Genomic DNA, 24,670 nt, shown 5'->3' on the forward strand with positions numbered 1-24,670 from the left:
CATTGCCTCGTAAAATGAATAGGAAGCCGGTCCAGTTACGTACACGTACAGCTCATGAATTAATTCGCATACGTGCTAACTAAGTTTGACACGATATTCATCTTTTTATCATATCCATCGCGATGGACGTGGTAAATCTTGGTTGCACGGTTGTACAGAAGCTGTTCAAATTGAGTCTGATACAAGAAAATTGAAGCCAAACACTAATCCAAGACCATTGAAGAGCTCACAATCTCCTTCATGTTCTTCCAGGACGCCTCGAGTCTGTTGTTGGTGTTGTTGCCCAACTTCACCGCACTTTGTCTCGTGAAAGAACACCACATGGCTCTGCACCCGTCCACGTACGCAACCCCAAGCCGTGGTCGTGAGATAATGCCGTCGTAGTCACGCAACCAGCAAAATCAAGAGGGGATGTATTCACCACTTGAACGCAAGCATTTATCTGTATACACACATGAGCAAGGTTAGCAGTTGAATAGTATTGTGACATACTGTACCAATCCATAACCGACTGTGACCAACCGTCAAGTTCTCGCACCTGGGCCTTGCGCTCGATCTGGCATACTTCCTAGCGTGATCTCTTCTCTTTGCCACGGTATCTGTACTTGCCGCCTCGTGCGCAAATGAGCGTCTTTGCGTACGTACACCATGTCTCTGGGATGAGATTTGAAGACGGCTTCTGGGCCTTCTGGATTAAATTGTTCCGTTCTGCCACGCTTTTAGTTGATCGCACTCTAAAACCCTACAGTAAATTGCTCAAACCCGTTCAATTTCCTCAAAATGTCATGTATAGTGTCAACAATGCCCTTACCTGCTAAGTCTGCTTCTGGTACTCGTCCTGATACGAGTGAAAGACTTCCCAGGACTGAAACTGCGGTTCAACTAATTCTGCACAGACTTCTGTGCATCCATCCCCGCTTGTACCTCCACTTGTTCACTCGCCAGGCGTATCGCTCACGCTTGAATCCTCAACACTCCAAGTCTCTGGACTGGAACTACTGGATACGGTGGCGTCGTCCTCAGCTCGCGTCCGGGCCGTTATGCTCACTGCCGTCGATGTAGGCTTCCTCTGAGGGTCGCTTCTTCGACGCGCGCGCAGGATGGCGCCGATCCATTGCTGCCGTCGCTAATCTCCAAATGGAGTACCCTCTAAACGAGTGGCGTGAGTGGCGCTAAAGCTCAGTATACGAGTATACAAATATAACTGTACGAGGGACTCAAAATTCCCTCGACAATTAATATTTTGCATTTTTTGTCCGGCACAATAACGCCTCTCTTTTTTTAATCCGTCTACTGTAACTACCGGCATCCTCCGCTTTTTACTGACAAGCATGTTTGGGTACAAAACAAGGGTAAAAAAGGTGATGTTTGCCGCGCGTTGTGAATCACGAGAAAGTGCATTGATTATTCGAGCAGCTCGTCAATGGTGTCGTGCTCGCCAGCTACCATGCCGATTCTACCATCTACAAGACTAAAGCTAGCCAATGCAGCATCACGGAGGAAATAGGTACTCCCTCCCCCCGCAACTCGTTCACCCAGGCTACCAATTCCTCCTCAGCCTCGGCGGTGAGGGCAGTACCTGTGCCGAGCTGCCGAGCCTTCTTCTTGGATCGTCCTCGAGCCGTCTTGCACGCTAATTCGATACTTTTGCGCTTATCGCGTCACTGATACAGCAGCTTGCGTCGCTGCTCTTGCGCAAACGCATCTAGATCACTATAGAAAGCTGCCATAACAGCATTGATGTTGCCGCACTGCCGCCAGGCATCGAGCGCTGCTAGCTTTTCGGCTGCAGTAACAGAGGCGCGGTGGCGCCCCGGTGGCATCTTGAGAAGTGAGTGGCGCACAGCCGATTGATGTTTTCCCGTCCCCATTTTATGTGTTGTCAGTTACGAGTGAGGGACTGCGGTAGCGGTATTTGATTGGCTAAAATCGTTTGTCAGTAATAAGCGACCGTCAGTAAAGAACGGAGGATGCCGGTACTAGCGTTAGAAATAGAAAGAAGTTAGGACCAAAATTAGACCCAAAAGGTAAGAGCCTTCCACTTTTTTTTTTAAAATTGTTTGTGCGGAGTGTAAATAAAGCTATCAGAGGCAAGCTACGCCAACGTAGCAGTTAAAGTACCTTTATTTCTAAACTTTCTAGGCACTTGTCGCCCAGGCGGGGACAAGACACAAAACCTACAAACATAAATATCAGTCTTCTTTTTACCTTCAAAGCCCCTCTGCGAATCAAGGGCATATCACTTGGAACTAGTTCAAAGAGGAAGGACCATAGCAACTGGTGAAGACCAGCAAATACATCATGGAGGACACGAACCACACGGAGAAGGGCGTGGTGTTCCAGGTGACAACAAGGGAGCAGACAGACGAAATTGAACGTGAGTACGTGAAAATAACGTTACCACGCTTCAGTGGCGGTACCGCTCAAGACTGGCTAAAGTGGAGCCATAAGCTCGTGCGTCTATGTCAGCTTAAGAAATGGAGCCCCGACGAGAAAGACATGATTCTACAGTTAGTGCTGGAGAATGAAGCACTGGAAGCGTGGCAGGTGGCATCGGAGGACAAAGACATGACAAGCGTGACCCAATTCACGAAGGCGTACGCGTGCTGGGGTCGTACGTACGTTTCGAGGACTTACAACGAGCAGTTGGAGAAGGACGCTTTCCTGTTCGCCAAGCGCCGTAGTGCAATCAGAGAATGCGGGAGATCACTCACATGCTGCGAGAGCTGCCGATGAATCCCATGCATTTGGACGACAAGTCCATGATAAGATACTTTAAACGTTCGATGCCGAGCGAATGGCGGCGCGCTTAAGAGTAAAGTGGCATGACATTTAGCAGTATGCCACATGCAGTGCAGTACTTGAACGACTCGAACAATCTGAGCTCCGTGAAGGCAAGGAGACAGAAAGACAAGCAGAGGATGAGCAAGCCGAACAAGTCGAGTGATTACCATAGTCGCAAGAGTGATAACCAACCTAAGTCGAAATACAACAGGTCGAATAAGGCGTCGAGTAGCGGTCAGACAGACAACAATGGCAAGTGGTGTAAGCTGCACAAGTCTGTTTCACATAGTGATCAAGAGTGTTTAATTCAGAAGAAGAGCACCAAGGGTAACTTCAATCAGAAGGCAACGACAAAGAAGTCCGAGACCAGTAAGTTGACGCATGTGGACGACTCAGAGTCGGACTACAGCTACAGTGACGATAGTAAAAGTAATGTAATACCTAGCGTTCTTAAGGAATCTGCGGTTAGTACAATAAGACCGATGCGACTTGGAATACGTCTATCGCAGACGAAGGAGCGACGAGTAGCTCTATTGGATACTGAAAGTGTACCAGCTACATTAACGCCAAGCTTGCGATGGTAAGCCAGAAGTTGGGCTTCGAGAAGAGCTCATCGTTCATGACCTTAAAAAAAGTTGACGGTAAGATTGAGTCGGACGGAAGCATGATTGTAAAGTTTAGATTTCTGCCTGAGCCTGAATCACGGTCCCAGAATCACGCACTAGCTCAAAGTGATCAACACCACTAAGGACGAGATGGTCATAGGTCGTGACTTACTGAGCGCCCTTGGTATTATAGTGAGCGTCAGAGACGGTCAGATGTAGTAGAATGGTAACATAGTCAAAGTAAATGCGGGCGTTGCGTCGATCACTCCGGACAAGGAACCAAAAAGGAAAATGCCCGTAGAGTTAAAAGAGGTTGAGATACCAGATGAAGTGAAGGACATAAACGGCACATCGGTCAAGCCGACAGAGCTGATTGATGATGCGGAGATCGACAAAACTACGTGGTCGAACTGCTTACGTACTTCGAGATGTTGTATAACTGACATTTGGGGAGGATGAAATTTCCGGACTACGTCCTGCCTATTGTTGAACCGCTCACGCCTGTGCACGCACGACCCTACTCAGTTCCAAGGAGTGAACAAGACAGAGCTCGGAAAGAAAAGCACAGGCTTCTTTCACTCGATGTTCTCGAGCAAATTTTTGACTCCGAGATGGCGTCACCAGCGTTCTTCTTTAAGAAACCGGATGGTAAACTGCGTTTATTGACCGATTTACGTGCACCTAACCGGTTCCTGAGGCGACATCCGTACTATGCCCCACTGATACGTGAAGTTCTCACTAGATTGGGAGGGCTAAGTACTTCTCATCACTGGATGCAAATATGGGTTATTATGCGAGGCAACTGACGAAGGAGAGCCGAAAGTACACAGCACTTTGTATGCCCTGGGGAAATATCAGAATAAGAGGTTACAACGGGAATCTCGACCGCACCCGATGAGTACCAAGCCTGCATGATGAAGATTCTAGGTGGGTTGGACTTTGTCATCGTGTACCTGGACGACATATTGGTATTCTCAAAGACAGCCGAGGAGCATTTGCGCGTGGTACTTACACGGCTAAAAAAGTACAATGTGACGCTCAACGAAAAAAATGCCACATTTTCTGTACAGACGAGGACACTTTAATATGACACTTTTGGTTTTTCGTTATCTATGCTTTCAAATCCTAATATTTTTATCCAATCAACTGTAAAGATGTATTACAGTCCAGCTTTCTCCCAAGCCCGCTTGATGCAGCGCTCGTCGATGGCCGCCCACGCTGTCACTACCCTGTCTACAAGCAGCTTTCTCTTCTCATCTGCAGACATGCGCTTGAGCGCCAGCAGCCTCTCCCGCAGAGGCAGGGACCCATTCCTCTGGATGGAGGTTAAGTTGTAGGATAGCGTCAGCGAGCGTAGCTTCTTCTTGAACGGGCCCATGATGCCCACGTCCAGAGGTTGTAGTACAGCAGTAGTTTTTTTTGGTAGAGGCACGAGCTCTGTCCCCCACGACGCGAATGCTTCCTGCGCGGTCTCGGACACATGGCACTTCAGATTGTCGACGTAGATGGCTAGAGGGTCTGGGAATTCGTCACAAACAAATTCTGCCCACTGACCGTTGATAAACGTTTCGTTCCAAACCCTTGTATCCATCCAACCATTTTGTTGGACGGTTACAAGGACTTAGTTCGAGTATGCCGTCATATCACGTTCAATTGTGCCGCCTGGCTGGCCGCGGAAAATGACTAGCGGCTTTAGCTTTTTTCCTGCCGCGGAAACGGTGAGCAGCACACTCGCTCTATCCGAACGGCGGCGTCCTTTGACCCGCGCGGACTTGCTTTGGCCGCGCTCGGCAAGGATGATGCCGGGGTCTTCCTCGTAGTAGACCGTGGTTTCGTCAGCATTGAAGACGCACTCTCGCTGGTACGCCTTCTTGATTTCGGCGCCAACCTCTGCCGAAAAGCGCTGCTGCTCTGCGAGCAGCTCTTGGGTCGATATGATAGTTTTGGTGGCCCGACGAAACGAAAAGCCGCGACTCAGTGCTACGCGACGGATTGCACGTCGTAGACTGTCCTCTTGACGCGTCAGCAAATAGTCCGAAGCCCATGAGCTGTATTCTTCCTTGACAAAAGCAACACAGTGGTTAGTTTTTAGTGCAAAATCATCACGACGCATGGCTTTAATCCACTGTATGAGCTCATCTGCGTATGGGGTAACGCAGTGACGGCCCTGGCCCCCTAACGTGGTCTTGGAGCTCTTTTTGTTAGCACACGCTTCTCTAAGTCTATCCTCGTTCTTTATCCACTCGTACACAGCTGTGCGAGTGTGCACGTCATTGGAAGCAGCTACAGCAGCGACTTTGCCGCCTGCTTTAACTTTCTCAACGACTCGAAGCTTTAGTTCGTTTGAATACGTGCTACGACGACCTTTTGATGGTAGATTCAGCTGATAGATCACCTCACCGCCACCGCTACTGTCGCTTTCAGCAGCGTCATCCTCGTCGCCGGCAGCTCCGGCACCATCGCGGATATCCCACTGGAGCATTCGCAGCTCGAGCTCTTCCATGGCACGATTCGAAGTGAGCTCATGGCCACAATATTGTTTTTGACATTCTATTGGCTGAAATTATTGACAAAAAACCTCGTGTCATTCATTAGTGTCCGTCATATTAAAGTGTCCTCGTCTGTAAATCAGTGGAGTATTTGGGTATTAATTGAACGCGGACGGTGTGCAGCCACATGAGAAGAAGATCAATGCGATCACTCGTCTGAAGGCACCAAAACCGAAGCACCAACTAAGACAACTTCTAGGACTAATCAAATATTACATGGAGATGATTCCAAACAAGTCCGCATTGCTGAAACCACTCACAAAGATGGCCTCGCCAAAAGCGAAGTTCGTGTGGACGTCTACTGAGAATGACGCATTTGAGAGTATAAAGAAAGATTTTTGCTGAAGCTGTACTATTATCATTTCCTGACTTCTCAATGCCCTTCGAAATTACGCGGATGCCAGCGGCAAACAACTAGGTGGGTTAATCCAACAAGATGGCAAGCTGATAGCATGCTTCTCGAGAGCCCTCACGAAAGCACAGCAAAACTATTCGACTATGGAGCTTGAGCTACTATCGGTTGTGGAAATTCTCAAAGCGTACAGATCGATGCTCCTGGGATTCCCGGTCGTTGTGCACACCGATCACAAAAATCTGATCTACCGTACGGAGAATTCACTATTGGTGAAACGGTGGAAGCTCTTGCTGTCCGAGTACCGACTAGCATGTAAATTCATACACGGAAAGAGTAACGTCGCAGCAGATGCATTTTCACGCATGGAGTGCTAGGTTACGTCAAACGAGTGCAATGATGAGCTTTCGGGGGCTATGTTCATTGAGCAAGAGAAGTGTATCCTGGAAGGAGAGTACATCAAGCAGTATCAACAAATGAACGAGTTGGTACAGACGGTAACCCAGAAATGCAGCACGGGTGACCCAGACTATCGTATTGAGAATACAATGGGGGTGAGATTGTTGACGTTCCAGAAACGAGTGGTGATTCCGAAGGCACAACGTACTAAAATTGTGGAGTGGTATTACTAAAATTTGGTGCACCCGGGAGCCAAAAAACAGTTCTACACCATGCGTGCTGTGTTTTACTGGTCGGGGATTGAGAGATTGATAGGGAGAACACGTCACGACTGCAGCACGTCTATCAAGTAGGTGACCATGTGATTATTCGCATTCTGGTCAAGGATCGCAAAACCAAGCACATAAATGTAGCCAATGGACCATTCACAATTGTGGAGGTGCATGATAACGGGACTGCTACCTGGACCAAGGAGCGACACAACATCAGGTGAGCATTCGCAGACTATTTCCATGCTAAATGGCAATCAGCATGGGGGTGAGTGAAAAGGATGTCGGCATATTGATGCTGACCGCCAACGTAGCAGCTGAAGTATATTTATTTCTGTTCATTCTAGGCACTTGTCGCCCAGGCGGGGAACAAGACACAAAACCTTCAAACCTAAAAAATAGTCTTCTTTTTACCTTCAAAGCCCCTCTGCGAACCAAGGGCATATCACTGCTTCAATGGGTTCTCAAACTGATGCCCTATCGCTAATGTATCGAGCACGTTAATGGTGTGGCGAACGCGTGGGCAAAAATGTTGTCTAGATGGACTGGGCAGTCTGTGACAACGGTCAAGTTGAAGCGATGTACAAGTCTCTCTGTGGCTCTGTGCAAGCTCTGGAGATTCATATCTTCTGGTCAGCCCGCAGGACGTACTCGGAGTCTTGTGCCGATCCAACGCGCGCGTGGTGTTGCTGCTGGGCCATGCGGATCTCATCCCAATGAGGGAAGGCGAATCCGCCATCATCAAGAGACTGGAGAGCATGACTGCACGTGAATCGGTCGGAGTTTGCTTTTCTTTTTCTTCCCATCTATTTTCTCCGATCCTTTCACGTCGTTCTGCCTCTCGAACGACCACCAGGAATGTTAATAACCTCGAAAACAATGTGCTTTGTATTTGGCACTTTCAAAAAGTGTGAGTTGCTTTCCGACTACTTCTTTCAGGTTGAACTTGCAGCGTCATCAGACTACCGATGTTGTCGCCAGGTGCTATCATCTACGAGTCGGTTCTGCTGACGTCTCCATCGCCCTGAACTCGTATCAGGAGTTGCAGTTTGTACAAGTACCAATGCGGGCGTCGTTTTTTCTAACAAGGAATTGTAACGCAGCTTGGTCAAGTTTCTCGAGATTCTTCTCTCTCAAAATCAGCAATCATCTGTGCTGGAAAGTGGTGTGTCGGCTCCCATGTCAATCCCTTCCACCCGTACCTCTTTACCAAATAGATCAGATGGTAAGTAACAGCTTTACGAGCCTAAATACTCTCGGCTTGATAATATCCGGGGCCTTCTTCTGGTATTTTTGTGTGTGAGACTCAGCTTCGTTAGATGTAGCATCTGAAAACAAAATGTTGACATTCGCTAGTTTTTAAGTATGGGCTAATTCCGAGCCATCATCGCCAGGAATCGACGTTTGAGGTGGGTTGGTGGCAAAGCGGGCGAATCTGGTGGCTGGACTTTAACTTCAGTAGCTTGCTCTAGTGCTCGAGCAGCGGTGAGTGCTAAAAATTTAGGACAATGTCCAGCTGTAATTTCGGATTATTTTAATAATATAGCTGTATCGTCGCCTTCATAATATTATGTAGCCTGGTTGTTATTAATAAAAATTGGGCCCAGACGGACATGCATAGCGGACTATTTTTAGGCGCGTCGTTTTGAATTATACATTTGAAAAGAACGACTGGTTAAAGGTGTAGATTCGGCCTACACAGATTATCGTGTTTATCATGCATCTCGATACACAAGGTAACAACATGTATACCTAAAAAATGCTACTAACATGTTAGATAAAAATACAAGACACTAACTAACAGTTAGCTAGCGCGTAAAACAGCTAGCCTTTTAGTGGCTGGTTTGGGTGGTCAATTATGGTTCTCGATCGAGTTCTTATTTGATGTTTAGGTTTATAGATATCGCTGACTGGTCAAATACGTCGAGGCTAGACGTGTTACCGAAACTCGAGGACCACCCACCAAGTGTGGTTGTCAGTCTTCGGGGCTGGGAGCACAGTTCTCAATATCAAGCTCTTAGCTATGCCACCACCTCCATCTTCTATTATTTTGGCTATGGAGACTTGTGCTACAGTTGTCGCTGATGCATTAGATCTTGCACCATCTCCTCGCTCCATTCAAGCACACATGTTTCCTTCCCAGTAGAGCGCTTGTCTTTCTTTTGCTTAAGTGGCGAATGCTTCGGTGATTGGCATGCCGTCTGTAGCTGCAGGTCTACAGGTACGGTCTGGTGCTCGTCTGGAAGCCGAATCGCCATCTGAGGCAGCGCTGGATGCAAGCGCTATCCCTTGATTCTGGCGGGAGGCAGCGTTGCCATCGATCACTTTGTAAACTGAGACAAGAGGTGAGGCTAGAGAACCAGTAGTTGGGTACCCTACCCCTCTTGGTTTCGTGGTCTTGCGGTGAAACGAGACCGGGAACCAGAACCGGCCAGCCAAACCAGCCCCTTAGTACGTTTTTACCAAGGCATAACTTAAAAAAACATGAATAAGTCATTGAAAGCGAACCGGATGACACGAGAGCCGTCCTGGCTACTAAAGATTTTGGATCCATCACTAAGGAATGGGAAGGGGAAGTCTGCACAAAAACAATCAGCATCAGCACTGTAAAAAAGATAAATCTCACTAACTCAAAATGAGAGGGTCCTCACCATTTGAAGGGCAAAGGCCAATAAAACTAATAGAATGGCAACTATCTCTAAGAAATGGAAACCCCTGGACTCTTTTAAAAATACACAATAAATCTACGTTTGTGAGCATTCTGTCAACGGAGGTCGTACATGGAGCAGGATAATGTCCGACGCCGTAAGCGCAGGCCGTGGCGAGAACTATGGAGGACAGGAGACAAAGATTTATATGAGGACTTTGTAGAGCGGCTACCAGCTTACGTACGGGTTAAAAACGATCTACTTCGCTGCACAATGAATCACGTGGATCGCGAAGAGGACTTTTTGGTTGCTAATTATCACGAGATGCGCTGCATCGTGACGAAGTGTGTTTCCCAGCGCTGTGCTGCTTCTGGCGAAAAAGCAAATGTCGATACAAGAGCCTAAAATGTGAGGAAGTTGACTATAAGTCTGTATTAGAGCAAGATGTACATGTAATGCCTGATGACGCTCCCGATTCTCCTGTAAATCCTAAACTTACGGCCGAGATGAAAACATATATTCTGGCTAAGCTGGATGACTCACCGTCAATGGTGCCGCAGCTTGCTTGCGTTTCTGTGTCGGGAAGTTCAGCAAAATCGGATGCGTGGTCCGAGCCCTGAGCTAAAGAACATCCAAAACTTTGTGAAAGGCTGGAGAAAAATAAAATCAAGCCCGACAGTATGGCTCCCGTAATCGAGATTTGCCGACAATGAATGTATGACCGCGCAGATCGTATGGACAGAGGCCGAGAGGATCTACTTGTTTTTCGCGATGTTAAAGACGATAATGGAATAGTTGAACCTGCACTTGGCACTGGGATCTGATGCAAAACCCTTTCGAATTGGATTAACATGCATCGAGCTTATAGACCCGCTATGTAGCTGTACAACAGAACACACTCCTATTGCACTTGGACAGTACCCATAGCATTGTAAAGCAGAAGTATCGTATCTTCGTTATAGGCATTTCCGATCGTAGCGGAGTTTTTCTACCCGTGGCATGCTTCTGCACATCGCAGCGGCAAAGCGTTGATATCACATGATGCATTGCTTTCCTAAAATGGTCGTCTTACGAGAGTTTGGAGTGCACTTTTCGCCTGACTATGTTATGATGGATGCAGACAAAGCCCAATGTAATACATGTGCATCGGAGCTTCCACATAGCAAAATTCTAATGTGTTGCTTCCACGTCACACAAAACGTGGCTAAGCATCTTCATGACGCAAATTGGATATTGTATCCAAGCAGTTGATCTTTCGGAATCCTTACGATGTGCACTTCACCTCTACTGAGGAGGATTATCTAAGAATACGTACTTTGTGGTTAGTTCTTGGAGGGGTGGCGGTGAGATATGCCCACGCTTTTGCCGGGTGATCAACCATATTATTTCCTTTTGGATTCTTGGACCCCATTTTAGTTGGTGGCAAGCTTTTCGTACTCCAACAGGTTACTCAACAATCGACAATCCATTAGAAACCTACCACTACACACTGAAACTTTTAAATGACAACAAAGAGCAAATTCTACAGAACTGGTGACCCGACTCGATTTGTCCCGAATAGAGTATGCTGCATCAATGACTCCGTTTAATGGCGTGCCTCAAGTTTTGAAGCGGCTGAAGCGTCATATAGAAAGGCGCACAAAACGTAATTATTGGTAGCTTCTATGAGCACCGTATGGAGAACCGGAGTCACGTCCTTATTCAGATCTCACTGTCTCAAAACATACCGAGTGAGCCGGTTTGAGAAAATGGCTGGGCGACCGCGTAGGCAAGTCCGCCTCGAAAATACACTGGCCGAGTACACAATGATAATGCATCGAGCACCAATCGAGGGTCCGACTCGTCTCGAAGGCGGCGAAACCCATCAGCTTTCATCCGCTTGAGTGACAACTCCATGGCGCGATCGCGGTGTAATATTGTCTACACGAATGCCGCGGAACATGCGCACATACGCATTACAAGAGCAGTGTTTGTAGAGCATCCCAACACCAAGTGACGTTGCTGCTATCGCCAAAACCTTCTGTTCAACCGCAAGTAGCAAGCGGGCTCTGAAGTATTGGGTCAATAATTTGTGATGTGTTGCGCGTCGATATTTCTGCAACAAGAGAATGTCTGCTTTGTCCATTTCGAGGCGGCGTGGATACACACAACATATAATGCTACATCAAACTGACAAATATGCATTTGAGATTCAAGTGGTAGGCGAAGCAACACTTTCGTCTATGCCCTGATAATCAAATAGAGTACTGTGAATATTGCGCCGTATGGGAACCGATACGCTTTGGTGCATTTCGGCGAATCCTCACAATGAAGACATTGTGTTCTAGTTTATCTATTCGTTTATGTAGATGCACTTGTGGGTTGGGGTGGCTTTTTCTCCATACACTAATGGCCACATTACGGTAGCGCAGGGGTTGAATGAAACAGAAACGCGCCGACGCGGCTGGCAACGGGAGGGAGGGGGGTATGCAGTAAACGGTAAAGTTCGATTGGTGTGGCTTGCGATGTAATCGTTTGTGCAAGTGTTTTGTGTTTGTATTATTCGTATTTGCTGCGCTGATGCCATAGACGTGTCGGAACAATTGGAAAAGCCACATGAGCACGGTCAGCGGTCGAAAGTGTGCTGCACAAAAAACGGCGTTTGACCGTTGTCTTTTGGATGTGCACGCTGGCCAACGAACGCAAAAACTTAGGAAGCAGTCGGCAATCAAGGATTCCAACAACTGGGAACGGTGCGAGAACGGCCGAAAACCTCGCAATGCATCCGCATCTTATTGACGGATCAAGGTTTGCAAAGGTCATAGAATAGGCAAGCGCGGTCGTATTACCGACCGCGAAGCTTTGCCGGCTATATGGCCACACGAGACCTGTCACGAAGACTGACTCACGAGCACCACCACGGATGTAGACTTCAAGCCTCACCCCTTCATTCAGGATGATTCGTTAAAGGCGACCCACTACGTGGTAGTTTGAAGAGCTACATATATGATGTATGACGGTCACACCCATGACACCCAACGGTAACTTCAACATCAGCATTAGCCGGTTTGAGAAAAAGCTGGGCGACCGCGTTGGCAAGTCCGCATCGAAAATACACTGGTCGAGTACACAATGATAATGCATCGAGCACCAATCGAGGGTCCGACTCGCCTCGAAGGCGGCGAAACCCATCCGCTTTCATCCGCTTGAATGACAACTCCATGGCGGGATCGGGTAGTAATATTGTCTACATGAATGCCGCGCAACGTGCGCACATACGCATTACATGAGCAGTGTTTGTAGCGCATCCCAACACCAAGCGACGGTGCCGCTATCGCAAAAACGTTCGGTGCTGCCGCAAGTAGCAAGCGGGCTCTGAAGTATTGGGTCAATAATTTGTGATGTGTGTTGCCTGTCAATATTTCTGCAACAAGAGGTTGTCTGCTTTGACCATTTCGAGGCGGCGTGGATACACACAACATATAATGCTACATCAAACTGACAAATCTCCATTTGAGATTCAAATGGTAGGCGCAGCAACACTTTCGTCTATGCCCTGATAATCAAATAGAGTACTGTGAATATTTCGCCGTATGGGAACCGATACGCTTTGGTGTATTTCGGCGAATCCTCACAATAAAGACATTGTGCTCCTAGTTTATCGATTCGTTTATGTAGATGCACTTGTGGGTTGGGGTGGCCTTTTCTCCATACACTAATGGCCACATTACGGTAGCGCAGGGGCTGAATGAAACAGAAACGCGCCGACGCGGCTGGCAACGGGAGGGAGGGGGGGGTATGCAGTAAACGGTAAAGTTCGATTGGTGTGGCTTGCGATGTAATCGTTAGTGCAAGTGTTTTGTGTTTGTATTATTCGTATTTGCTGCGCTACGTTCATAGACGTGTCGAAACAGTTGGAAAAGCCACATGAGCACGGTCAGCGATCGAAAGTGTGCTGCACAAAAAACGGCGTTAGACCGTTGTCTTTTGGATGTGCGTGCTGGTGAACGAACGCAAAACCTTAGGAAACAGTCGGCAATCAAGGATTTCAACAACTGGGAACGGTGCGAGAACGGCCGAAAATTTCGCAATGCATCCGCCTCTTATTGACGGATCAAGGTTTGCAAAGGTCATTGAATAGGCAAGTGTGGTCGTATTACCGACCGCGAAGCTTTGCCGGCTATATGGCCACACGAGACCTGTCACGAAGACTGACTCACGAGCACCACCACGGATGTAGACTTCAAGCCTCACCCCTTCATTTCAGATGATCCGTTTAAGTCGACTCCCTACGTGGTAGTTTGAAGAGCTACATATATGATGTATGACGGGCACACTCATGACACCCAACGGTAGCTTCAACATCAGCACCAGCCGGTTTGAGAAAAAGCTGGGCAACCGCGTAGGCAAGTCCGCATCGAAATACACTACAATGATAATGCATCGAGCACCAATCGAGGGTCCGACTCGCCTCGAAGGCGGCGAAACCCATCAGCTTTCATCCGCTTGAATGACAACTCCATGGCGGGATGGGATAGTAATACTGTCTACATGAATGCCGCGCAACGTGCGCACATACGCATTACATGAGCAGTGTTTGTAGCGCATCCCAACACCAAGCGACGGTGCCGCTATCGCAAAAACGTTCGGTGCTGCCGCAAGTAGCAAGCGGGCTCTGAAGTATTGGGTCAATAATTTGTGATGTGTGTTGCCTGTCAATATTTCTGCAACAAGAGGTTGTCTGCTTTAACCATTTCGAGGCGGTGTGGATACACACAACATATAATGCTACATCAAACTGACAAATCTCTATTTGAGATTCAAATGGTAGGCGCAGCAACACTTTCGTCTATGCCCCGATAATCAAATAGAGTACTGTGAATATTGCGCTGTATGGGAACCGATACGCTTTGGTGCATTTCGGCGAATCCTCACAATAAAGACATTGTGCTCCTAGTTTATCGATTCGTTTATGTAGATGCACTTGTGGGTTGGGGTGGCCTTTTCTCCATACACTAATGGCCACATTACGGTAGCGCAGGGGCTGAATGAAACAGAAACGCGCCGACGCGGCTGGCAACGGGAGGGAGGGGGGGGGTATGCAGTAAACGGTAAAGTTCGATTGGTGTGGCTTGCGATGTAATCGTTAGTGCAAGTGTTTTGTGTTTGTATTATTCGTATTTGCTGCGCTACGTTCATAGACGTGTCGAAACAGTTGGAAAAGCCACATGAGCACGGTCAGCGATCGAAAGTGTGCTGCACAAAAAACGGCGTTAGACCGTTGTCTTTTGGATGTGCGTGCTGGTGAACGAACGCAAAACCTTAGGAAACAGTCGGCAATCAAGGATTTCAACAACTGGGAACGGTGCGAGAACGGCCGAAAATTTCGCAATGCATCCGCCTCTTATTGACGGATCAAGGTTTGCAAAGGTCATTGAATAGGCAAGTGTGGTCGTATTACCGACCGCGAAGCTTTGCCGGCTATATGGCCACACGAGACCTGTCACGAAGACTGACTCACGAGCACCACCACGTATGTAGACTTCAAGACACACTTCTTCATTTCAGATGATCCGTTTAAGTCGACTCCCTACGTGGTAGTTTGAAGAGCTACATATATGATGTATGACGGGCACACTCATGACACCCAACGGTAGCTTCAACATCAGCACCAGCCGGTTTGAGAAAAAGCTGGGCAACCGCGTAGGCAAGTCCGCATCGAAATACACTGGTCGAGTACACAATGATAATGCATCGAGCACCAATCGAGGGTCCGACTCGCCTCGAAGGCGGCGAAACCCATCAGCTTTCATCCGCTTGAATGACAACTCCATGGCGGGATGGGATAGTAATACTGTCTACATGAATGCCGCGCAACGTGCGCACATACGCATTACATGAGCAGTGTTTGTAGCGCATCCCAACACCAAGCGACGGTGCCGCTATCGCAAAAACGTTCGGTGCTGCCGCAAGTAGCAAGCGGGCTCTGAAGTATTGGGTCAATAATTTGTGATGTGTGTTGCCTGTCAATATTTCTGCAACAAGAGGTTGTCTGCTTTAACCATTTCGAGGCGGTGTGGATACACACAACATATAATGCTACATCAAACTGACAAATCTCTATTTGAGATTCAAATGGTAGGCGCAGCAACACTTTCGTCTATGCCCTGATAATCAAATAGAGTACGCTGAATATTTCGCCGTATGGGAACCGATACGCTTTGGTGCATTTCGGCGAATCCTCACAGTAAAGACATTGTGCTCCTAGTTTATCGATTCGTTTATGTAGATGCACTTGTGGGTTGGGGTGGCCTTTTCTCCATACACTAATGGCCACACTTCGGTAGCGCAGGGGTTGAAAAAGACGGAAACGAGCCCCCGCGGCTGGCAACGGCAGAAGGCGGGGGGGGGGGGTATGCAGTAAACGGTAAAGTTCGATTGGTGTGGCTTGCGATGTAATCGTTAGTGCAAGTGTTTTGTGTTTGTATTATTCGTATTTGCTGCGCTGAGGTCATAGACGTGTCGGAACAATTGGAAAAGCCACATGAGCACGATCAGCCGTGGAAAGTGTGCTGCACAAGAAACGGCGTTTGACCGTTGTCTTTTGGATGTGCACGCTGGTGAACGAACGCAAAACCTTAGGAAACAGTCGGCAATCAAGGATTTCAACAGCTGGGAACGGTGCGAGAACGGCCGAAAACCTCGCAATGCATCCGCATCTTATTGACGGATCAAGGTTTGTAAAGGACATAGAATAGGCAAGTGTGGTCGTATTACCGACCGCGAAGCTTTGCCGGCTATATGGTCACACGAGACCTGCCACGAAGACGACTCACGAGCACCACCACGGATGTAGACTTCAAGACACACCCTTTCAGTTCAGATGATCCGTTAAAGGCGACCCACTACGTGGTAGTTTGAAGAGCTACATATATGATGTATGACGGGCACACCCATGACACCCAACGATAACTTCAACATCAGCACCAGCCGGTTTGAGAAAAAGCTGGGCAACCGCGTAGGTAAGTCCGCATCGAAAATACACTGGTCGAGTACACAATGATAATGCATCGAGCACCAATCGAGGGTCCGACTCGCCTCGAAGGCGGCGAAACCCATTAGCTTTCATCCGCTTGAATGACAACTCCATGGCGGGATCGGGTAGTAATATTGTCTACATGAATGCCGCGCAACGTGCGCACATACGCATTACATGAGCAGTGTTTGTAGCGCATCCCAACACCAAGCGACGGTGCCGCTATCGCAAAAACGTTCGGTGCTGCCGCAAGTAGCAAGCGGGCTCTGAAGTATTGGGTCAATAATGTGTGATGTGTGTTGCCTGTCAATATTTGGGCAACAAGAGGTTGTCTGCTTTGACCATTCGAGGCGGCGTGGATACACACAACATATAATGCTACATCAAACTGACAAATCTACATTTGAGATTCAAATGGTAGGCGCAGCAACACTTTCGTCTATGCCCTGATATCAAATAGAGTACTGTGAATATTTCGCCGTATGGGAACCGGTACGCTTTGGTGCATTTCGGCGAATCCTCACAATGAAGACATTGTGTTCTAGTTTATCTATTCGTTTATGTAGATGCACTTGTGGGTTGGGGTGGCCTTTTTTCCATACACTAATGGCCACATTACGATAGCGCAGGGGTTGAATGAAACGGAAACCAGCCGCCGCGGCTGGCAACAGCAGAAGGCGGGAAGGGGGGGCTATGCAGTAAACGGAAAAGTTCGATTGGTGTGGCTTGCGATGTAATCGTTAGTGCAAGTGTTTTGTGTTTGTATTATTCGTATTTGCTGCGGACGGGCATAGACGTGCCGGAACAGTTGGAAAAGCCACATGAGCACGGTCAGCGATCGAAAGTGTGCTGCACATAGAACAGCGTTAGACCGTTGTCTTCTTGAATGTGCGTGCTGGTGGAGCGAAAGCGGAGACCTTAGAGAGCAGGCCGCCAATCAAGGATTTCAACAACTGGGAACGGTGCGAGAACGGCCGAAAAACTCGCAATGCATCCGCATCTTATTGACGGAGCGAGGTTTGCAAAGGTCATAGAATAGACAAGTGTGGTCGTATTACCGACCGCGAAGCTTGCCGGCTATATGGTCACACGAGACCAGTCACGAAGACTGACTCACGAGCACCACCACGGATGTAGACTTCAAGACACACCCCTTCATTTCAGATGATCCGTTAAAGTCGCCTTCCTACGTGGTAGTTTGAAGAGCTTCATATATGATATATGACGGCCACACTCATGACACCCAACGGTAACTTCAACATCTGCACCAGCCGGTTTGAAGAGAAAGCTGGGCAACCGCGTAGGCAAGTCCGCATCGAAAATACACTGGTCGAGTACACAATGATAATGCATCGAGCACCAATCGAGGGTCCGACTCGCCTCGAAGGCGGCGAAACCCACCAGCTTTCATCCGCTTGAATGTCAACTCCATGGCGAGATGGGATAGTAATACTGTCTACACGAATGCCGCGCAACGTGCGCACATACGCATTACATGAGTAGTGTTTGTAGCGCATCCCAACACCAAGCGACGGTGCCGCTATCGCAAAAACGTTCGGTGCTGCCGCAAGTAGCAAGCGGGCTCTGAAGTATTGGGTCCATAATTTGTGATGTGTGTTGCCTGTCAATATTTCTGCAACAAGAGGTTGTCTGCTTTGACCATTTCGAGGCGGCGTGGAAATCACCCACACACAACATATAATGCTACATCAAACTGACAAATCTCCATTTGAGATTCAAATGGTAGGCGCAGCAACACTTTCGTCTATGCCCTGATAATCAAATAGAGTACTGTGAATATTTCGCCGTATGGGAACCGATACGCTTTGGTGCATTTCGGCGAATCCTCACAATAAAGACATTGTGCTCCTAGTTTATCGATTCGTTTATGTAGATGCACTTGTGGGTTGGGGTGGCCTTTTCTCCATACACTAATGGCCACATAACGGTAGCGCAGGGGCTGAATGAAACAGAAACGCGCCGACGCGGCTGGCAACGGGAGGGAGGGGGGGGGGTATGCAGTAAACGGTAAAGTTCGATTGGTGTGGCTTGCGATGTAATCGTTAGTGCAAGTGTTTTGTGTTTGTATTATTCGTATTTGCTGCGCTACGTTCATAGACGTGTCGAAACAGTTGGAAAAGCCACATGAGCACGGTCAGCGATCGAAAGTGTGCTGCACAAAAAAACGGCGTTAGACCGTTGTCTTTTGGATGTGCGTGCTGGTGAACGAACGCAAAACCTTAGGAAACAGTCGGCAATCAAGGGTTTCTACAACTGGGAACGGTGCGAGAACGGCCGAAAACCTCGCAATGCATCCGCATCTTATTGACGGATCAAGGTTTGCAAAGGTCATAGAATAGGCAAGTGTGGTCGTATTACCGACCGCGAAGCTTTGCCGGCTATATGGTCACACGAGACCTGTCACGAAGACTGACTCACGAGCACCACCACGGATGTAGACTTCAAGCCTCACCCCTTCATTTCAGATGATCCGTTAAAGTCGACTCCTTACGTGGTAGTTTGAAGTGCTACATATGATGTATGACGGGCACACTCATGACATTCAACGGTAGCTTCAACATCAGCACCAGCCGGTTTGAGAAAAAGCTGGGCAACCGCGTAGGCAAGTCCGCATCGAAATACACTGGTCGAGTACACAATGATAATGCATCGAGCACCAATCGAGGGTCCGACTCGCCTCGAAGGCGGCGAAACCCATCAGCTTTCATCCGCTTGAATGACAACTCCATGGCGGGATGGGATAGTAATACTGTCTACATGAATGCCGCGCAACGTGCGCACATACGCATTACATGAGCAGTGTTTGTAGCGCATCCCAACACCAAGCGACGGTGCCGCTATCGCAAAAACGTTCGGTGCTGCCGCAAGTAGCAAGCGGGCTCTGAAGTATTGGGTCCATAATTTGTGATGTGTGTTGCCTGTCAATATTTCTGCAACAAGAGGTTGTCTGCTTTAACCATTTCGAGGCGGTGTGGATACACACAACATATAATGCTACATCAAACTGACAAATCTCTATTTGAGATTCAAATGGTAGGCGCAGCAACACTTTCGTCTATGCCCTGATAATCAAATATAGTACTCTGAATATTTCGCCGTATGGGAGCCGATACGCTTTGGTGAATTTCGGCGAATCCTCACAATAAAGACATTGTGCTCCTAGTTTATCGATTCGTTTATGTAGATGCACTTGTGGGTTGGGGTGGCCTTTTCTCCATACACTAATGGCCACGTTACGGTAGCGCAGGGGTTGAATGAAACGGAAACGAGCCGCCGCAGCTGGCAACGGCAGAAGGCGGGGGGGGGGTATGCAGTAAACGGAAAAGTTCGATTGGTGTGGCTTGCGATGTAATCGTTAGTGCAAGTGTTTTGTGTTTGTATTATTCGTATTTGCTGCGCTACGGTCATAGACGTGTCGGAACAATTGGAAAAGCCACATGAGCACGGTCAGCGGTCGAAAGTGTACTGCACAAGAAACGGCGTTTGACCGTTGTCTTTTGGATGTGCACGCTGGCCAACGAACACAAAAACTTAGGAAGCAGTCGGCAATCAAGGATTTCAACAACTGGGAACGGTGCGAGAACGGCCGAAAACCTCGCAATGCATCCGCATCTTATTGACGGATCAAAGTTTGCAAAGGTCATAGAATAGACAAGTGTGGTCGTATTACCGACCGCGAAGCTTTGCCGGCTATATGGTCACACGAGACCTGTCACGAAGACTGACTCACGAGGGCCACCACGTATGTAGACTTCAAGACACACTTCTTCATTTCAGATGATCCGTTAAAGTCGACCCACTACGTGGTAGTTTGAAGAGCTACATATATGATATATGACGGGCACACCCATGACACCCAACGGTAACTTCAACATCAGCACCAGCCGGTTTGAGAAAAAGCTGGGCAACCGCGTAGGCAAGTCCGCATCAAAAATACACTGGTCGAGTACACAATGATAATGCATCGAGCACCAATCGAGGGTCCGACTCGCCTCGAAGGCGGCGAAACCCATCAGCTTTCATCCGCTTGAATGACAACTCCATGGCGGGATCGGGTAGTAATATTGTCTACACGAATGCCGCGCAACGTGCGCACATACGCATTACATGGGCAGTGTTTGTAGCGCATCCCAAATCCACCACAATGGTATTATCGCAAAATCGTTCGGTGCTGCCGCAGTAGCAAGCGGCTCTGAACATTGGGTCCATATTGTGTTGTGTGTTGCGGTGGTATATTTCGGCAACAAGAGGTTGTCTGCTTTGACTATTTCGAGGCGGCGTGGAACACCCTAACACACACATATATGCTACATTAAACTGACAAATATGCATTTGAGATTCAAATGGTAGGCGAAGCCACCCGTTTCGTCTATGCCCCTGATAATCAAATAGAGTACTGTGAATATTGCGCTGTATGGGATGCGATACGCTTTGGTGACTTTCGGCGAATCGTCACAATGAAGACATTGTGTTCCTAGTTTATGTATTCGTTTATGTAGATGCACTTGTGGGTAGGGGTGGCCTTTTCTCCATACACGAATGAACACGTTACGGTAGCGCAGGGGTTGAATGAAACGGAAGCAAGCCGACGCGGCTGGCAACGGCAGAAGGCGGGGGGGGGTATGCAGTAAACGGTAAAGTTTGATTGGTGTGGCTTGCGATGTAATCGTTAATGCAAGTGTTTTGTGTTTGTATTATTCGTATTTGCTGCGCTGAGGTCATAAACTTGTCGGAACAGTTGGAAAAGCTACTTGAGCACGGTCAGCCGTGGAAAGTGTGCTGCACAAGAAACGGCGTTAGACCGTTGTCTTTTTGATATACACGCTGGCCAACAAACGCAAAACCTTAGGAAGCAGTCGACAATCAAGGATTTCAAAAACTGGGAACGGTGCGAAAACCTCGCAATGCATCCTTATCTTATTAGCGGATTAAGGTATGCAAAGGTCATAGAATAGGCAAGTGTGGTCGCATTACCGACCGCGAAGCTTTGCCGGCTATATGGTCACACGACACCCAGTCACGAAGCCTGGCTCACGAGCACCACCACGGATGTAGACTTCAAGACTCACCCATCATTTCAGATGATCCCGTTTAAAGTCGACCTCCTACGTGGTAGTTTGAAGAGCTACATATATGATGTATGACGGGGCACACTCATGACACCCAACGGTAGCTTCAACATCAGAACCAGCCAGTTTGAGAAAAAGCTGGGCAACCCGCGTAGGCAAGTCCGCATCGAAATACACTGGTCGAGTACACAATGATAATGCATCGAGCACCAATCGAGGGTCCGACTCGCCTCGAAGGCGGCGAAACCCATCAGCTTTCATCCGCTTGAATGACAACTCCATGGCGGGATGGGATAGTAATACTGTCTACATGAATGCCGCGCAACGTGCGCACATACGCATTACATGAGCAGTGTTTGTAGCGCATCCCAACACCAAGCGACGGTGCCGCTATCGCAAAAACGTTCGGTGCTGCCGCAAGTAGCAAGCGGGCTCTGAAGTATGGGGTCCATAATTTGTGATGTGTGTTGCCTGTCAATATTTCTGCAACATGAGGTTGTCTGCTTTGACCATTTCGATGCGGCGTGGATACACACAACATATAATGCTACATCAAACTGACAAATCTCCATTTGAGATTCAAATGGTAGGCGCAGCAACACTTTCGTCTATGCCCTGATAATCAAAAAGATTACTGTGAATATTGCGCTGTATGGGAAGCGAGACGCTTTGGTGAATTTCGGCGAATCGTCACAATAAAGACATTGTGCTCCTAGTTTATCGATTCGTTTACGTAGATGCACTTGTGGATAGGGGTGGCCTTTTTTCCATACACTAATGGCCACGTTACGGTAGCGCAGGGGTTGAATGAAACGGAAACGAGCCGCCGCGGCTGGCAACGGCAGAAGGCGGGGGGGGGGGTATGCAGTAAACGGAAAAGTTCGATTGGTGTGGCTTGCGATGTAATTGTTAGTGCAAGTGTTTTGTGTTTGTATTATTCGTATTTGCTGCGCTACGGTCATAGACGTGTCGGAACAATTGGAAAAGCCACATGAGCACGGTCAGCCGTGGAAAGTGTGCTGCACAAAAAACGGCGTTTGACCGTTGTCTTTTGGATGTGCACGCTGGCCAACGAACGCAAAACCTTAGGAAACAGTCGGCAATCAAGGATTTCAACAACTGGGAACGGTGCGAGAACGGCCGAAAACCTCGCAATGCATCCGCCTCTTATTGACGGATCAAGGTTTGCAAAGGTCATTGAATAGGCAAGTGTGGTCGTATTACCGACCGCGAAGCTTTGCCGGCTATATGGTCACACGAGACCTGTCACGAAGACTGACTCACGAGCACCACCACGGATGTAGACTTCAAGCCTCACCCCTTCATTTCAGATGATCCGTTTAAGTCGACTCCCTACGTGGTAGTTTGAAGAGCTACATATATGATGTATGACGGGCACACTCATGACACCCAACGGTAGCTTCAACATCAGCACCAGCCGGTTTGAGAAAAAGCTGGGCAACCGCGTAGGCAAGTCCGCATCGAAATACACTGGTCGAGTACACAATGATAATGCATCGAGCACCAATCGAGGGTCCGACTCGCCTCGAAGGCGGCGAAACCCATCAGCTTTCATCCGCTTGAATGACAACTCCATGGCGGGATGGGATAGTAATACTGTCTACATGAATGCCGCGCAACGTGCGCACATACGCATTACATGAGCAGTGTTTGTAGCGCATCCCAACACCAAGCGACGGTGCCGCTATCGCAAAAACGTTCGGTGCTGCCGCAAGTAGCAAGCGGGCTCTGAAGTATTGGGTCCATAATTTGTGATGTGTGTTGCCTGTCAATATTTCTGCAACAAGAGGTTGTCTGCTTTGACCATTTTGAGGCGGCGTGGATACACACAGCATATAATGCTACATCAAACTGACAAATATCCATTGAGATTCAAATGGTAGGCACAGCTACACTTTCGTCTATGCTTTGATAATCAAATAGAGTACTGTGAATATTTCGCCGTATGGGAACCGATACGCTTTGGTGCATTTCGGCGAATCCTCACAATGAAGATATTGTGTTCTAGTTTATCTATTCGTTTATGTAGATGCACTTGTGGATAGGGGTGGCCTTTTTTCCATACACGTATGACCACGTTACGGTAGCGCAGGGGTTGAATGAAACGGAAACGAGCCGCCGCGGCTGGCAACGGCAGAAGGCGGGGGGGGGTATGCAGTAAACGGTAAAGTTCGATTGGTGTGGCTTGCGATGTAATCGTTAGTGCAAGTGTTTTGTGTTTGTATTATTCGTATTTGCTGCGCTGCGGTCATAGCCGTGTCGGAACAATTGATAAAGCCACATGAGCACGGTCAGCCGTGGAAAGTGTGCTGCACAAAAAACGGCGTTAGACCGTTGTCTTTTGGATGTGCGTGCTGGTGAACGAACGCAAAACCTTAGGAAACAGTCGGCAATAAAGGATTTCAACAACTGCGAACGGTGCGAGAACGGCCGAAAAACTCGCAATGCATCCGCATCTTATTGACGGATCAAGGTTTGCAAAGGTCATAAAATAGACAAGTGTGGTCGTATTACCGACTGCGAAGCTTTGCCGGCTATAATGTCACACGAGACCTGTCACGAAGACTGACTCACGAGGGCCACCACGTATGTAGACTTCAAGACACACCCCTTCATTCAGGATGATCCGTTAAAGGCGACCCACTACGTGGTACTTTGAAGAGCTACATATATGATGTATGACGGGCACACCCATGACACCCAACGGTAACTTCAACATCAGCACCAGCCGGTTTGAGAAAAAGCTGGGCAACCACGTAGGCAAGTCCGCATCGAAAATACACTGGTCGAGTACACAATGATAATGCATCGAGCACCAATCGAGGGTCCGACTCGCCTCGAAGGCGGCGAAACCCATCAGCTTTCATCCGCTTGAATGACAACTCCATGGCGGGATCGGGTAGTAATATTGTCTACATGAATGCCGCGCAACGTGCGC

At 48.2% G+C, this 24,670-nt stretch overlaps 1 protein-coding gene across 1 annotated transcript; it reads right to left on the bottom strand.

Annotated features, from left to right (window-relative positions):
• Positions 1 to 4,548: 4,548 nt before the first annotated feature.
• On the bottom strand, positions 4,549 to 4,980 carry PITG_04652 (uncharacterized protein; the record flags this gene model as incomplete). The annotated part of the gene is made up of 2 exons (XM_002905349.1): positions 4,549 to 4,702; positions 4,760 to 4,980. 2 exons carry the CDS (start codon positions 4,978 to 4,980, stop codon positions 4,549 to 4,551), a joined length of 375 nt encoding a protein of 124 aa, XP_002905395.1.
• Positions 4,981 to 24,670: the final 19,690 nt, after the last annotated feature.

This window comes from Phytophthora infestans, genomic scaffold, assembly GCF_000142945.1.
Source record: "Phytophthora infestans T30-4 supercont1.6 genomic scaffold, whole genome shotgun sequence".
Lineage (NCBI taxonomy): Eukaryota > Oomycota > Peronosporomycetes > Peronosporales > Peronosporaceae > Phytophthora > Phytophthora infestans.